The sequence below is a fragment of the Podarcis muralis genome, chromosome 1, assembly GCF_964188315.1.
Source record: "Podarcis muralis chromosome 1, rPodMur119.hap1.1, whole genome shotgun sequence".
Classification (NCBI taxonomy): Eukaryota; Metazoa; Chordata; class Lepidosauria; order Squamata; family Lacertidae; genus Podarcis; species Podarcis muralis.
Genome location: NC_135655.1, coordinates 105296444 through 105311748, shown reverse-complemented (window position 1 = coordinate 105311748; position 15305 = coordinate 105296444). Strand labels below are relative to the sequence as shown.

The window sequence follows — 15305 nt, the reverse complement described above, 5'->3', positions numbered from 1 at the left end:
GGCCTCTCCTTCAGAGCACAATAGCACCAAAAGCAGAATGAAATTAAGCAAGAAAAGCTACCACCAATCTAAATTTCTTTGTTAAATTTCTGGGTGTCGTGCTGCTGTTAAAAGCACAGGAGCAAAAGCTAGAAGTCTTTGAGAGAGCACACCTGCAAAATTTGCTCCCAGAGGGTTGGGAGACCAGAAAATATTTTTGAGAGCACTGTTGCCATTATTGATTAAATTTGCATGCCTTTTATCAGTGGATCCCAGGGCGGTTCACAGCATAAAATAACGTGTGGGGTCCCACTGTGTGTGTATGTGTGGAACCCAACCCGTGCCGTGAAAAACACAACCCCCCCTAGCCAAGCAGTTCTTTATGTAAGCAGCTATATTTTGAAAATGGGTGCACAAGAATCTTAAGCAGACTTACTATGGCATCTCCCACTTCTGCCTCATTGGCCTTGTAAGCAGGGATTGTGGTTTTGCCACAATCTGGCTTCCTCTTCCCTCTCACCCCTACAGGAAGTTCCCTCTTCCGGGACTTCCTCTTGACCTAGGAACTGATTACATAATGCGGAAATGAGAGCATCCCCCACATGGCGCCTAAGGAAATGAGACTCCACATCGCCATCTGGTGGCACAGTGTTATATCGCAGATACAACGCATATAAATAGCTTTTTCTTTAGCATAGTCCTAACTCACAATAGAACTTAAACTGTATATTTATGTGTGTGTGTATACATCCCATCCCTTCGGCTTAAACTTTCTACTACAAATCCATGGTGGTTCTTTCAGCTTAAAATACAGAACAACAAAGCCCTTGAAGTTGACCCCTCTGAACATAAGAGATAAATGAAAATACGTTTAGTAGCTTTGGCAGGGAAATCTTTATCCTGAACTTGTTTCATTCTTATCTGCCCACAAGGGATTTGCTTGATTTAAGTAGTAAGTTTAGATATTTTGTAGAAGGACATTCTTAACGGTGTATATACTTCCAGAGTCTTTCAGTCAATCCCTGATTAATGGACATAGAATCTGTAATTAAAGCACTGTCAGAAGCCTGAACGTCCCCTCGATAAATCTACTCTCATCTGGTTTTTGTAGTTATTGGGAAAGAAATCAACTTGATTTATTCTTACATTCACATATTTCTACTTTATAATACGTTGGAGAACACTTAGCAATATAATAGCTGAAGAGTGAAAATTCTTACCGTCTTGCTGTAAGCATCCTAAAGAAAACTGACCATTTTGTACACAATAGGTAAAGTCTTAAGCGTACCATCAGTGCTTTAAAAAAAGAAAAAAGGCATTGGTACTCACCCTCAAGATGCTACAGTAAGCGCCATGCTTTTAACATTTGGGGTTTGTGTGTTGGTATTATGTACCCTTGAGTTCCCCCAGAGAAAACCACTGGTACCATAGGGGGGTTTTGTTTTTGTTTTGCATGCATTACTGAATGCAATGTGTACCCCCCATGTACCAATGCTTTCAGTCCCCAATGCTTTTGGTTTCTTTGTGCTGAAACATGTTTCCACAAGCAGGTTAGACAAGGCACAAGCCTTGCATGCACAAGGTCTAGATCCAGTCTCTAGGATCAGACCAAAGTAGAATAGCTTGCTGGAAGTTCTGGAGAGCTGGTGCCAGAGTAGACAACACTGGGCTAGATGGATTTTATTTTTAAAATAAAAGCTTATTCCATACAATTTTGGCGAGAGTTTCTTTATATTCTTGCACTGTATAACACATCCTATTTAATAAAAAATAGACTGATCAAATTTCCTTTTTTTTAATTTGGGGGGTGGACAGGGATATGGTTCTATCTGCCTGAAGTGGCCTTTGATTCCAGGCCAACAATAGGAATGTTATCAGCTTTATGTGGACAGATTTTGGCTCTCATAATTGCTCCCCTTGTCAGGTAATGGCAAGGTGAGTTTTGCTAATGCCATCTGACTTCATGCTTCTAAACAGAACAATAATCAAATTTATTTGTGATGTGTGTTAGGGAGAATGCAAGTACAACGAAGCTTCCTGTGTTTGTTCCTATGTAGATGTGAGGTGCAAGTTTGTGCGAAGCAGCCTTCACTGCAAGCAAACAGCAAGCTGATAAAATCAGCACATAACATAGCTCCACCTTATAGACACACCTGCTCATTCTCACTGTGAGTTGCAGCCTCTGATCTTCCCACTTGACTCCAATATCTCACAATTACTTCTAGTTGCAATTGTCCCTATGTACAGTATGTTAACTTTGGTCCTTTGTCAACTCTTCCGACCCAGCCTCTATGTGTTGTACAATATTACAATGCACAAAATGCCCACTCTTCCATTTTTAACACCCAGGTCAAAAGACCTAGGCCAATTCTCAAGACTGCATGAAAGCTCACATAATAACTGCAGTGTGGTGCAAAGTTTGAGACCTTTGCCAATGCTCTCTATTCAGTTTGTGATGTTTTCCTGAAGAACAAGTGATTACTTGTTGATGTTGTAAAACCTTTAAATGCTGGCCATAATGAAAAAGTAGTTTGCTAATCAAGGCCTACATTTTATATAAGAATGCTGTTCTTTTTATTAGTTCGGCGTTCTCCATTATATTAGCAATAGTGCAACCTTCATTTATTTCCGTGAAACAGCAGCCTCTTTTCTTTCTTCTATTTCTTTTTAAAACATGACCCAAACAACCTAGTACAGAAAACCGACTGAGCTTGGCAGGCTTGGAAAACTTCCAGGGACTTTAATGAAACTGAATAAGTTTTGCTCAGATAAAAATACAGAAGATACTTTTAACATTATTTGAAAGTATTCATGACTTGGCAGGTGTTTACATTTAGCTGGCTGCTAGAGACTCCTGCTAACAAACCAGAGATGTATTAAAACTGAGAGAGCGAGATTACATTACATGGAAAAATCCTTCAGCTTTTATACTGCTGGCTCTAAAAAGTGTCCTCTAGATCTTTGAACTGTAGGTGCTCCCCATCAAAACAAAAACGTACGATTACTGAGCATATATAGATGAACCATGCAAATAAAGTCAGTGCAAGGCAAATGCAATGGGCAAGATCTAAGGTCATCTCAATGTTCACACAATGGGATTTGCCCTTTTGTTCCGCCCCGCTGCAGCACACACCAGAGCAGATTTTTTTTTGGGGGGGTGTGGGGCTCCCGGAGGGAAAGAGCAGAAGGGGAAGTATGACTGGTACAAGTGGGAAACCACCACTGGGTATCACCCAACATATTTAGAGAAGCAAGAATAGCTTCCGCCCAGACCAAAGGAGGATCTGGGAAGGGTATCTAGATAGTGTTGCTAGATAGTGTTGCTTCAGGAGAATGTGATACCTGCTTGAATTTCTCCCCGCTCCAACACACACTTTTTTTAAAAGCCTCTCAAGTAGGTACACACTGCTACACACACACACACACACACACACACACACACACAGCAGAAAATGGGTGTATCCAAGGTCTAAAAAATAAGACAGAAGCAGGAAAAGGGGAGGGAGAAACAATAGCTCTTCAGGACCCCAGAAATTCCTATTGCCAGTATCCAAACTTATCAATCACAGCTCCAACTTCATTCATTGTTTTAAAAACGATAGGCAGGAGCAGACAGGCTTTTTCATCTCACATAAATGGTTTAAAAGGTAAAGGGACCCCTGACCATTAGGTCCCGTCGTGGCCGACTCTGGGGTTGCGGCGCTCATCTCGCTTTACTGGCCGAGGGAGCCAGCGTACAGCTTCCGGGTCATGTGGCCAGCATGACTAAGGCGCTTCTGGCGAACCAGAGCAGCGCACGGAAACACCGTTTACCTTCCCACTGGAGCAGTACCTATTTATCTACTTGCACTTTGACATGCTTTTGAACTGCTAGGTTGGCAGGAGCATAAATGGTTTAGAAGGGTACAAATTTTGTGTCATGACTTTTCTCCTAGGAGGACCAGAGATGCTTACAAGAAAGAAAGAAAGAAAGAAAGAAAGAAAGAAAGAAAGAAAGAGCAAGCTTTGAGTCTGGGAGCCCTGCGTGGGGTACCAATGAAAGCCTTCACAGGCACCATGGCACCCATAGGTGCCAAGTTGGTGACCCTTGGTCTATACCGTGGTGGCAGATGGAATTGTATTTTTTTTTTGTTTTAATATTTAATGTTTGGGTTCTTGTATCTTTGATCATTGTGACCTGTCCTATGATTGTTTAATGATGGGTGGGGTATATATTTTACAAAGAAGTATTAGCAAGGGAAAGGAGAGGAAACACGGAGCCTATGTTTCTTGGAAACAACCATGTTTCTCCAACGATGTGTAGTTCTGACCTTCCATAGCAACAGAGGATTATGCAATCAAATCTTTTCAGTGCAATTCAGGGCAGGCAAATATTTTAATTCAGCGTGGCTATGGCTTACAGCAGACAGAGAGTTGTGTAAGAGAGAATGTTTGTCTATAACAGTTTGTCTATTAAGTCTACGTCATGAGGTTACAGAGAAAGGTCTTCTTGCAGCTGTGAAAGCTCCTTCCTTTGGAAGCCTCCAAATGTTGGCTAATTCACACACCCCTGCACCATATTTCCACCACATAATTTCACTGTGAATGCACAAAATTGCTTCCCTTTTACCATCCTAACATCCTAATTTCCAGAAGAGCGTCTCTCCACTCCAAAGGCTGTCAAGCTCAAGCAACTCCTTTTCATCAGTGTAATTGTTCCCACTGGCGAGGTCAACTTACACTTGCAAGCTTAACTTGCTGACCTGACATTAATCCTGCATTAATTAAAAAGAAAGAAAAGAGGGGGGGGGGGGATAAAACATGCCAAACAGGAATAAATGGAAACTCGCCATTACATTTCATTTGCATAATTAAAGCTCCATAATCTAGAAAGTGCATAAATTATGAGACCAAGCGGAAAAAAAGAGAAGACAGACGCACACAAAGTAAGCAAATGCTGAAACACGACAGAACAGCTTGAGGGCAACAGGCCAAGCAGTTTTTGCACCAAAAAAGGAGAAATCTCTGGAGAGGCTCCCTGATGGAACAGCATGCCGAATCTATAAGGCTGTTTCCCCTCCCCCCACCAATCAAGCTATATGAGGGTTACAAGCAACTCATTGATTTTGGCAGCATCACTTTTGCTGATGATGCTAGCCTAGTGTGATCAAAATGGTAATTGGCAGCCTCCACATGGCTTATAGGTGTTAAGAGATGTTGGTTCAGTGTTCTTGACACTTGCAAAACCCTAGTCTTAAAAGTACCCCATGAATAAGTGTAAACATTAGATTTGTGTCGAGAAGCGTAAGGATATTTAATGCTACTGTATTATAAATGAATAAAATGCCCTAGCACCCTTCAGCTCATTTCTTATTGGCAACCTGACATCATCCGGACTTTTTCAACTGTAACCCCCATCAGCTCTGGCCAGAATTCAATTTCCCCCAAAACATTCTCCTAGAATTTGTAATTTACCATGTTTTTCTCAAACTTTGAAGTGTCTCAGAGATTCTCATATTCTGAACTCAGGAAGGACCATAGCTCAATGCAGTGTTTCTCAAACTTTGGTCCCCAGCTGTTGTTGGACTACAACTCCCATCAGCCCTGACCTGCTAGCTATGGATGATGGGAGTTGTGGTCCAACAACAGCTGGGGACCAAGTTTGAGAAACACTAGCTCAGTGTATCAGATGCAGAGGGAGAGTGCTGCTTTGTACACTTCAGGTCTCAGGTTCAACCTCTGGCATCTTCAGGTAGGGCTGGGGGAGAGCCTTGCCTGAGAACCCGAGGGACCTTGCCAGGCAGTGCTGAAAATACTGACCTAGATGGACCACTGGTATGATTCAGTATAAGGCAGTTTCCTATGTTCCATAATGCCCCAGCCTGCAAGCACATACAATACCTCTGGCTGCTCTCTGGTAAATGGCATTAACACTGAGAATCGTGTTATTGTTGGCCAGGTCAAAAAATGAAACAGCCGTCTAGCAATATAGGAGGTGCATCTTTTGGAGGTGAAGCAACACACGTGGCAGAGTGAGAGGTTTTATCTTGGACCTTCATACGGAAGGCAGCAATTCAAGAAGCTAGTATCCCGAAAAAAACAGCACTGATGTATATGTGGAGTTATCCTCTGAAATAATCAACCTTTGGAGCAAAGCATTCCGCAGAAAGGTGCCTTTGTCATGCCAAAAACGGATACAAAAGGCTTGGCCTGAAGACACAGGGTGAGGTAACCTGCTGATGCTATTGGAGGTCTAGGTGTGGTCAGTATTTGGGTGGGAAACTGCCAGTGGCACCTATGTATGCCATTTTGAGTTCCAATGTAATTAAGGTGTAATATAAACTGAATTTGCTGTTTTCTACTTGTCTCAAAGATTGGTGTGCTGTACAACAATAATGTCTCAGAGATTATGGGGAAGAATACAAGTATTGTTAATAAATAAATAAGAATAGGTGGAGAGCTGATAATTACCGCTTGCAAGCCTGAAAATAAGATACGTTTTATCTCTTGGTGCACCCCCTCTGCGCTTTTAAAGGCTTCAATGGGTTCCACCTATGGAATAACACTAACAAACAGATGCAGGCAAAGCAATATAAATACACCCAAGTTAATGAGTATTGTGGTCTAAATATTTAGCAATTATTAATGGGCCAGGAGGAAAATGAATGCAATTAATTAACGCTCGGTTATGAAAGCACAATAAATCAAGAGGGATGTGAGCCAGCTGGACAGATTACTTACAAAAATATTCTGTAAAAGGAATTTATATCTACTTTATTCTGCGTCTTTTCATTTCCCCCCCAAAGGGAATATAAACCGTGAAAGGTACTGGCTTCATGAGTACATGAGAAAGTGCATAATTTTATGTTTTGGTATGCCAGCTTGACAAATAAGAAATAGATGAACTTCACAAAAATAAGAAAATGGTAGAAATGCTTGGAAATATATATATATGTATAGATATATATTTAACCTGATTCTACAACTCACAATGAGCATACACTTCTGTTGTATTTGTTCCTTAACAGTAAACACAGAAAAGAAAGAAGAATGAGCAGGGATCTACTTTCCATGGATGAGACGTCCACATTTATTTCCCCTCCCCCCCATAGGCATAAAAAATGGCAGTGAAGTACTCTGTGAATGAGGCAGGGGATAAGAAAAGTGCAGATATACTGGACCAGAGGTTTGTGCTTCAAAATTACACCGTTCATTTTTAAAAACAAAATGATATTTATTTATAACATTTCCTTGTATGATCTCTCTTCCTTTCCCCCCTCCTCTCTCTCTTTAAAAGATGTCAGCTTTTGAAATCAGTTTTAAAATGACGCACGGCATTACAAATGATGGCACTTCCAACCAATGTGGCGTTTCCATATTTACACCAACCGAAAAGAAATTTACAAGACATGATAGCATATAATCTTGACATTTAGTAACAGCAGTAAAACAAGAAGGGCATCCATATTTTTTTTCCTGTACAAACTATGAGAACAAGACTTTTATTCACATTTTCTTTTTTTTAAAAAAAAAATCATATCTGTAATTTGTTCTGACCTACACATTTCCCAAAGCCGTTTCCCCTCAATTCTCAAACCTTTCGTCACATTGCCCACACCTTCACCAGACTATAGGAACTACAAGTAATTAGATCTAACATCTAAACAGAGCAAAAGTTCTCCCTTTCCAATTTCCTCTTCCAAATTTTCTCCCATCTTCAAAGATAATCCCCTTTAGGGGGGAAAAAACAACCTCTTCCTTGTTTCCTTCTTTGCAATTCACTTCCACATTTTCCCCTCAAAACAGCAAACCCATAACTCAATCGCTTTTCAAAAAAAGTTAGAAAGATATGTTTCTGTTCGTGATTTTCTAATGCTACACCCAAGAGTCGGGTGACCCAGGGTATTGTTCTGCTCTATAGGAAGGTCGTCTGGTGGAATAAAAGTCTACATAGTTTGTGGCTGATTTCAGTCCATACTGTGTTGTGTAATCTGTTGCAGATGGGAAGTGAACTCGGTCATCAAAATATGGGTCCTCATAGCTATGTGGAGACTGCAAATATAACCTGTATGCATCATAGTTCTTTCTGTTGGAATCATCTTGACTGTAGTACAACTGCTGATGCTGTTGAAAAAGCAAAAAGAAGGGAAGGAAAAATACCTCAGTTGATCTATGTATAGTTGTAGTAGCAATTTGTCGATTCACATGAACGTGAGGTGTGGGGCAACATTTTTGCACATAGAAAGAAAGCCTTTTGTAAAATCATTCTCAAACTTCATTAATTTCTTTCAGACCCATATTTCCATGGGGGGGGGGGGATGTGTGTGTGAGTGGGAGGGGGGATAGGAAATAAATGTAGTAGTCTGGAAAAGGACATGGCTATCTAGGTTTCTGGCCTCCAGGAAAGGAAAATACCACATTGCAACATTTTGTTGCAGGCTCCGTTGTACAATCACCAATTGTATTACAACTAGTATGGCCTATGTCACATGTATAAGAGGATGAATTTCCATTTCTTGGTACAATTTGATCTTTCTGCAATTCTGATTATGCCCAAGGTATCTTTTAGAATCTGACTTGCTCTTTTCCTATTCTGTCCTCTGAGTCTTCCCAGTTCTTACAAATATTATGTCAACGTCTGAACAAACTTTTAGGAGTGAAGACAGGTGTAAAGTAAAGGACTCCCAATCAAGCTGTTCCGTTGTTTCCCCAGCTCTTACATCAGGGGCCCTTGCTGCTGTGGCACTTCATCAGCCTCCTCTTGGTAGAAGATACTTATACTGTTGTTTATTTTTTTGGCCTTTTTTCATTCTTCCCTAATTGTAATTCTTGTTGTGCTGTTGACTTTCTAATTTTACACCCCTAAACACTTGCACTTCTTTAAGAATGCATAATTAGTTATTCCTGAGTGAGGAAACGATTCATTTGCATTTATCACAGCACATAATTTGCAAATGTTGCTTATAGATTTACAGTCTGAAGATGTTTTGCATGCCACTATGGTGTAACCCTGTGTCCTTTGTTCAGTTCCTGTCTAACACTTGTTATAGATCCTTGACACAAATGTTCACTTAACATTTTTCATTTTTCTGGATAGTTCTTTAAACAAAAAACCCCAAAAAGCTTCAGGAATATAACTTTGACTTCTCAATGTTTTCTTGCATCAGTTGCCCAATCCTTTGTGCTTATCTCTTGAAAAATCCTAATACAGTGGTACCTCAGGTTACAGACGCTTCAGGTTACAGACTCCGCTAACCCAGAAATAGTACCTTAAGTTAAGAACTTTGCTTCAGGATGAGAACAGAAATTGCACGGCGGCAGCGGGAGGCCCCATTAGCCAAAGTGGTACTTCAGGTTAAGAACAGTTTTAGGTTAAGAACGGACCTGCAGAACGAATTAAGTTCTTAACCCGAGGTACCACTGTACTGAAATCAATAAAGCCATAAATTGGTGAGCAGTCTGGAATCTCAGGGAAGAATCCAACTGGGGTCTTTGCACTTTTTGAAATGCTTTTGATCCAGTAGAAGTGCCTGCTAACAGAAGAGGAGGGGAGATATATCTAATCTATCTCTCTATCTCTATGTATCTATCTCTATATTTGCCAAGTTCCCCTTCCCTATTGCCACTTTTCACTTTGTTCTAGTGAATCCCCAACTCTCTAGAGCTGATTTTCAGGGGCTGCTAGGGGATGCAGGGGAGAGGGAAAACTGGCAAAAATGGCCTCCCTTCCTCTTTTGTTAGCAGTTGCCTCTGTAGGATGAAAAGCTCTTCTGCAAGTGCAAGAGGATGAGATTGGAATCTACCGTAAATCTGCTGAGTTTGGGTATTTCAAAGAATTTTGTGCAAACAAACCAGCAAAGCCCACGTGGCCACTAGACACTGAAGACAAGTGGGAGACAGCAGGGCTGCACAACTGGTGACCCACCAAGATGAACAGAGCTCACTAGCCACATTTGACAGGTACCTGACATTCCCCCAGGTTGTTCATGCAGCAAAATAGGAAGTTTATTGAATCTGGTGGTGGGCTGCTGGGTTCAGCAGCTTAATAGGTTACAAGTTGTACAGGCCTGTGGTGGAGAAAGGGTGATCCAAAAGGATATATTAAAAGGGAAATGCGGAAGGCTGTGTAATACACTGCAGTTTTATTTCATAAAAAACAAGAAAAATAATATTCCAAAAGAAGATTTGTATGGAATGGGATACGATGGAGCCTTGCTTTACTACTGCACTGCAGTTGCAGTGTTGAGAACCATAATCCAGGCACTGTAGCATTCTGAGAGCATTGCCTGAAGTTAGAAAGTTACTTTAGGCAGCAGGAATCCATCAATGAAAATGGTTTAAGAGCCATTAGGTTAAAGGAAAATGCACTCTCTCCTGGTGATCAATATGGTCATTTTTTAAATTAAGATTTCAGCTTTTACCTGCAGACGCCTATTTTGGTCTCTTGCTGGTGAAGAATAGGAACTGATATAAATTGGCGAAGGCTTGCTGGACCCTGTGGGAAAACGGCAACAGAGTATTAAAAGCAATATTTGATTTGCTCAGGTGTCATGCTGGGCTGACTTTCACACTTCGGTGAAAGAGGAACAGAACTGTATGATACATATCAATAAAGGATCACAGTATTTCCCACCTTGGGGGGAGGCTACAAGAGCAAGGTCAGGTTCTGACCACAACAACCACCTCTAGAAACAGACACCTGGATATCCAGCCTTATGGAGCTGGGGGGGGGGGCACATTTGACGTCAGTGGTTTACTTGGATGCATATAATTTGTGCTTCTCTCTGCCGAAACCTGACTTGCAGGTTCTACCCCCTCCTCAGACATCTCAGCTGTATAATGATGCTATGCTTCATGACAGAAGGAAGATGAAAGGAAGGAGGCAGAGAGTCCCTTAGCGAGAATTGCTTGCTGCTGAATTTGGGTTATAACCTGTGATGCAGTGAAATGTTTTTGCCAGCATTCATAAGATAAGTGTGTGTATCCTGAAAAGTAGTATGCAATAAAATATTTTACAGACAGGTTTAAATATGTGCTTGAATAACACTCATTACTTTTTGATGTTATTCTATTGCTACTATGAATATTATCTGACCCTCTTTGCTTTCGCTGCATGACATGTTGTTTTTTTCTCATTCAGAACATGCTTTTTTTTTGGTAAGTGAGAAGTTTAAAAATTATGTACCAAGCTTTCATTTTCCATCTCACTGGTCCCTTACCAGTATACATATCTTTATGTGCAATCCCATCACCTTGGCTATTGTAATACTGCATAGAAGTTTGGGTCCTATCATATTCGGAACGAGGGTCTCTAATTCCTAATAGCGCTGGTGATGAAGATGTGCTTCCAACTGGGGAAAAGAAGGTGAAAGAGAAGAAAGGAGAGGGAAAGAGACGGGGAGAGAGAAAATCAGTGCCAGGCAAAAGGGTCAGGAAAAAGTAGAGGGTTCTTCGGAAATGCTTTATAATAATAGGCTTTCAGACATGTAGAAAAAGCGGCAATAAATGTAATTCCTTAAAATATTCATATAGAATCTCTAGAAGAAAGAGCTGCAACACCTTAAAGTTGGGAGTCAATGTTCATTAGAGTGTTTGGCCAAGATTGTGGAGAGTCAGGCAATGTGTACAAATCTATGTTTTTAGAATACAGTAGCTATATGAGCCTATTATTCTCTTCCTACCCCCCACCCTACGTGATATGCACGTAGCATAACCATTTACACTGAGGTTCCGGGCCCAAATGCACATACACGAAATCGTGTAAATTGGGAGTAAATTGGGAGTACCCTGGAGAGTTTGTACCAAACTGTGGGAGGCAGTGGAAGACAGAAGTGCCTGGCGTGCTCTGGTCCATGGGGTCATGAAGAGTTGGACAAGACTAAACCACAACACCCTGGAGAGTCCTCCTGGTTCGGGAGGAGACCTACCCCAGAGCCAGAAGAGGATCTTCCCCCAAGAGAGCCAGAGGGGGCAAGGGGGTTTGCTCAGCTAGCACGCAGGGAACCTTTTTCCTCACCATGAACTACAGTAGCCGCAGCTTTCCATGGAAGACCCTATCTTCTTAAATTAATACTGTTTAGGCCTGGTTGTAAATATCGTCTCTTTGTACATCACAGAGGCAGGGTGCCTAAGTGCTGTGGAGGGTGGAATATCTGGTTAAAAATGTATAGACTGTTTGTTGAATTCTGTCATACCAAAAACCAGTCTGATGGCTTCAACTATATATGAGAAGAATATGCTTGAAGTAAAAAACTGAGAATGAGCCTCCCAAGGTTTTTAAAAGGAGTGAAGAAGAGCTGATTGGGGAAATTAACATCTAATCTGGCCACATACGAAGGGAAAGGTTTATTAACTGACCGGACTGAATGATAGGCGACATTTGTTGATTTGTTGTAGACAAGGAGGGATGTGACTTGAATCTGTCACGCTCAAGTGTTGACACTGGGGTAATAAAATGATTTTGATTCCAACCATCCTGTGGAACAAGAAAAAGGAGGTCATATGAAAAATGAATAACATTTCATTAGAAGAACTAGTTTAGATTTCATTGTGGAATTGCATCTCGACGAATACTAATTTTTGTATGAACAGCTTTTATGTGTTACCTTCTTGTAAATGCTGCGGAGATCACGATATTGCCATAATGTGTTCAGCACCTGAGCTGCTGCCTTGACAACCTTCAGTGATGACCTGAGAAGAAAAAAAGTTTACGTTTAGTGTACAATATTACTAGACATGCACATACTACACAAATAGAATTGCTTCTTCTCATGAGAATTATTTTGTAGGGTTCCACAGCTTTGAGTATTATTTACCATGCTATTTAACATTTACATTAAACTACTGGGTGAAGTAATCTGGGTATTTGGAGCCTGGTGTCACTGATATATTGATGACACCCAGTTTTGTTTGTTCTTTTTCTTGGATCCAGGTGTGATGGTGATCTCTCTGAATGAGTGCTCAAAATCAGTGATGGACTGGATTAGGACGAATTAGCAAATTTGTTGCAGGCAAAGAGATATGTGATGATGGTGGCTCATTTAGTTGCCCAGATGGATGAAAATATGCGTTTGGAGGGGGCTGGCTTTACATTCCCCCATAAGGATTAGGTTCACAGTCTGGGAGTACCCGTGAACTCAGCACCATTCCTGGATGTGCTTTTTATCAACACAGATAGCTTTTGGAATGCTTTTTAACAACACAGATAGCCATGTGAAATGGGCCTGCTGCTAAAAGACATCCATACTTTGGGTATTTTTCTATATTAGATTACTGAAATGCTCATTACTGTGGAGCTGCCCTTGAAAGCTGGCTCGGAAATGTAAAATGGTACAAAGTGTGAGTGAACATTTGTTAGCAGAAGTACACTTCTGATTATGTTTTATACCTGCTTTAAAACCTCTATAGTTTTACCAGTTTGTAAATGTGCCCAAATTCAAGGCACTCACTACATTCTAAGAATCTTAAGGGAAGCACTTCCTTCTCTATGAACCCGCTGAACATTAAGATGTTGAAAAGCGGAGTCAATCCTGATAAACTTGAGATTAGATTGTTATATATGAGGCACAGGGCTTTTGGGGCGGGTAGTGACCCCCTTAAACTCTGAAATTTCTTCCCTTGAAGTAATATTTTCTCTTTGTAAAGACCTATTCATTTCATTTTGTTTGGTTTTACCTAAATGCTTTGGAGCTTGGACATGGCACCATTAATTTATCTGCTGTTTTCCTTATTCTTGTAATTGTTAAGAACATTTTTAAAAAATTGATAGATCAGGCCAAAGGTCTATCTAGTCCAGCAGCATCTGTGTAGGTAGATCTAATCCAGGCATAGGCAAACTCCAGCCCTCCAGATGTTTGGGACTACAATTCCCATCATCCCTAGTTAACAGGACCAGTGGTCAGGGATGATGGGAATTGTAGTACCAAACATCTAGAGGGCCGGAGTTTGTCTATGCCTGATCTAATCTATAAGGACACCTTAGTTTTATGACATTTCCTCTAAATTCACAAAGATTTTAGTCTAGGGATGGTTTGCAGAAATTCGCACACACACACAAATTATACATAATAAGGAAACTGGCAGGCACAGTGTGGATTTTAGAAAAATCACACAGAATAAATGCCAAGGTCTCTCCTCCCGTGCTGAACAGATTGCAAATGTATGAGGCTGGTCAGCTTATTAAGTAAGACAAGAATGCATAAATAAATACTTTGTGTAGACCACAAATTTTCTTAAGTTCTTCTTATCAAGAGATTTTTCACTTGAGACTTTCTAATGTTCCACTTGCCTGTCACCTCTTCCTTTTGTTATGTTCACCAGTTTTTCTATTCCTCCTGTGTCAGCCAGGGCTTTGGCATTCTCCATGTTTTTGCTGGTGACCTCATGCAAAGCACAGCAGATTGCTGCCACAGTTTCATCAGAGAGAATGTTTGGCCCATTGCCTCCGGGAAGGCGATTTACCAGGTCTCGCATAGCGTATTTACCTGGGGAGGAAAAGAAGCCCATACAGGAACTTTGCACTGTTCTAAGGTATTTTTAGCATCACATAGAAAAACACACTGCATAGAAACACTACAAGGAGACTTACAAATCCAGAAGCACTCTGGGGTGTGTGGGGAGGATTATTATTATTATTTAATACAACTTCATAAAAAAAAGAAATCCCTTTGCTATGCAGAGTGGCAGCAAGGTACTGCAGTGTCATTTTTCAAATTAAAAATATATTGCCTTCTTTTGCTGGATTAGAACAAAAAGTGATTAAAATGATTGTGGCAACATGCCAAAGTACACAGACATACACAAATCTATGTATTTATTTCAGATAAGCTTGTTTTAGCTGAGCCATTTTATAGTAAAAGAGAGAGAGAGAGAGAGAGAGAGAGAGAGAGAGAACACAACACAATCAAATTAATTGCTCTGGTTTCTAGCAATCTGTGGTTTATAAAAACACAATAAATATTTCACCAAGGCACACAGATCCCCCCTTTCTTTCTTTCTTTCTTTCTTTCTTTCTAGCAGAACTTTGAACCAATGGAATGTGAGAAGTTAGAGGCTGCATTTGAGTAAGATGCTAAGCCATAATTTAGGGCTACATGAATGAGCACAAGTGAAGAGCTGGGCTTAAATGCTTCTCTCCTTTTCCTCCCATGGGGGTGGAAGAAGAACCAGCAGAGTTGATGTTTTACTTTCAGAGAATTCTACCTTGCTGTGTTAAAAGCCTGACTCTGGTAGCTTTAATTAGCAGCCGGCTTCAAACTGGAGGGTCATGAAGTTGTCTTGTTGAACTAAGCAGAGTCGTTTAGGTAGAGCTAAATCATGGTTTAGCATTGTATGAGAATGTGGCCAGT

The 15305-nt window shown here is 40.7% G+C and overlaps 1 protein-coding gene across 8 annotated transcripts in view; it reads right to left on the bottom strand.

Annotated features, from left to right (window-relative positions):
- Nucleotides 1-7019: 7019 nt before the first annotated feature.
- Nucleotides 7020-15305, bottom strand: part of PKP4 (plakophilin 4) — a 100380-nt gene continuing 92094 nt past the window's right edge. For 5 of the 8 annotated variants that reach the window (XM_028746396.2, XM_028746329.2, XM_028746387.2 and 2 more), the window contains exons 17-22: nucleotides 14246-14441; nucleotides 12564-12648; nucleotides 12316-12433; nucleotides 11178-11309; nucleotides 10380-10453; nucleotides 7020-8082 (exon numbers count right to left, since the gene is read on the bottom strand). In XM_028746396.2, coding sequence (XP_028602229.2) covers nucleotides 7834-8082; nucleotides 10380-10453; nucleotides 11178-11309; nucleotides 12316-12433; nucleotides 12564-12648; nucleotides 14246-14441 — 854 coding nt within the window. In that variant the 3' untranslated portion in view covers nucleotides 7020-7833. The remainder of the gene's footprint in view (nucleotides 8083-10379; nucleotides 10454-11177; nucleotides 11310-12315; nucleotides 12434-12563; nucleotides 12649-14245; nucleotides 14442-15305) is intronic. The other 3 variants (XM_028746365.2, XM_028746376.2, XM_028746354.2) reach the window with 2 other exon arrangements.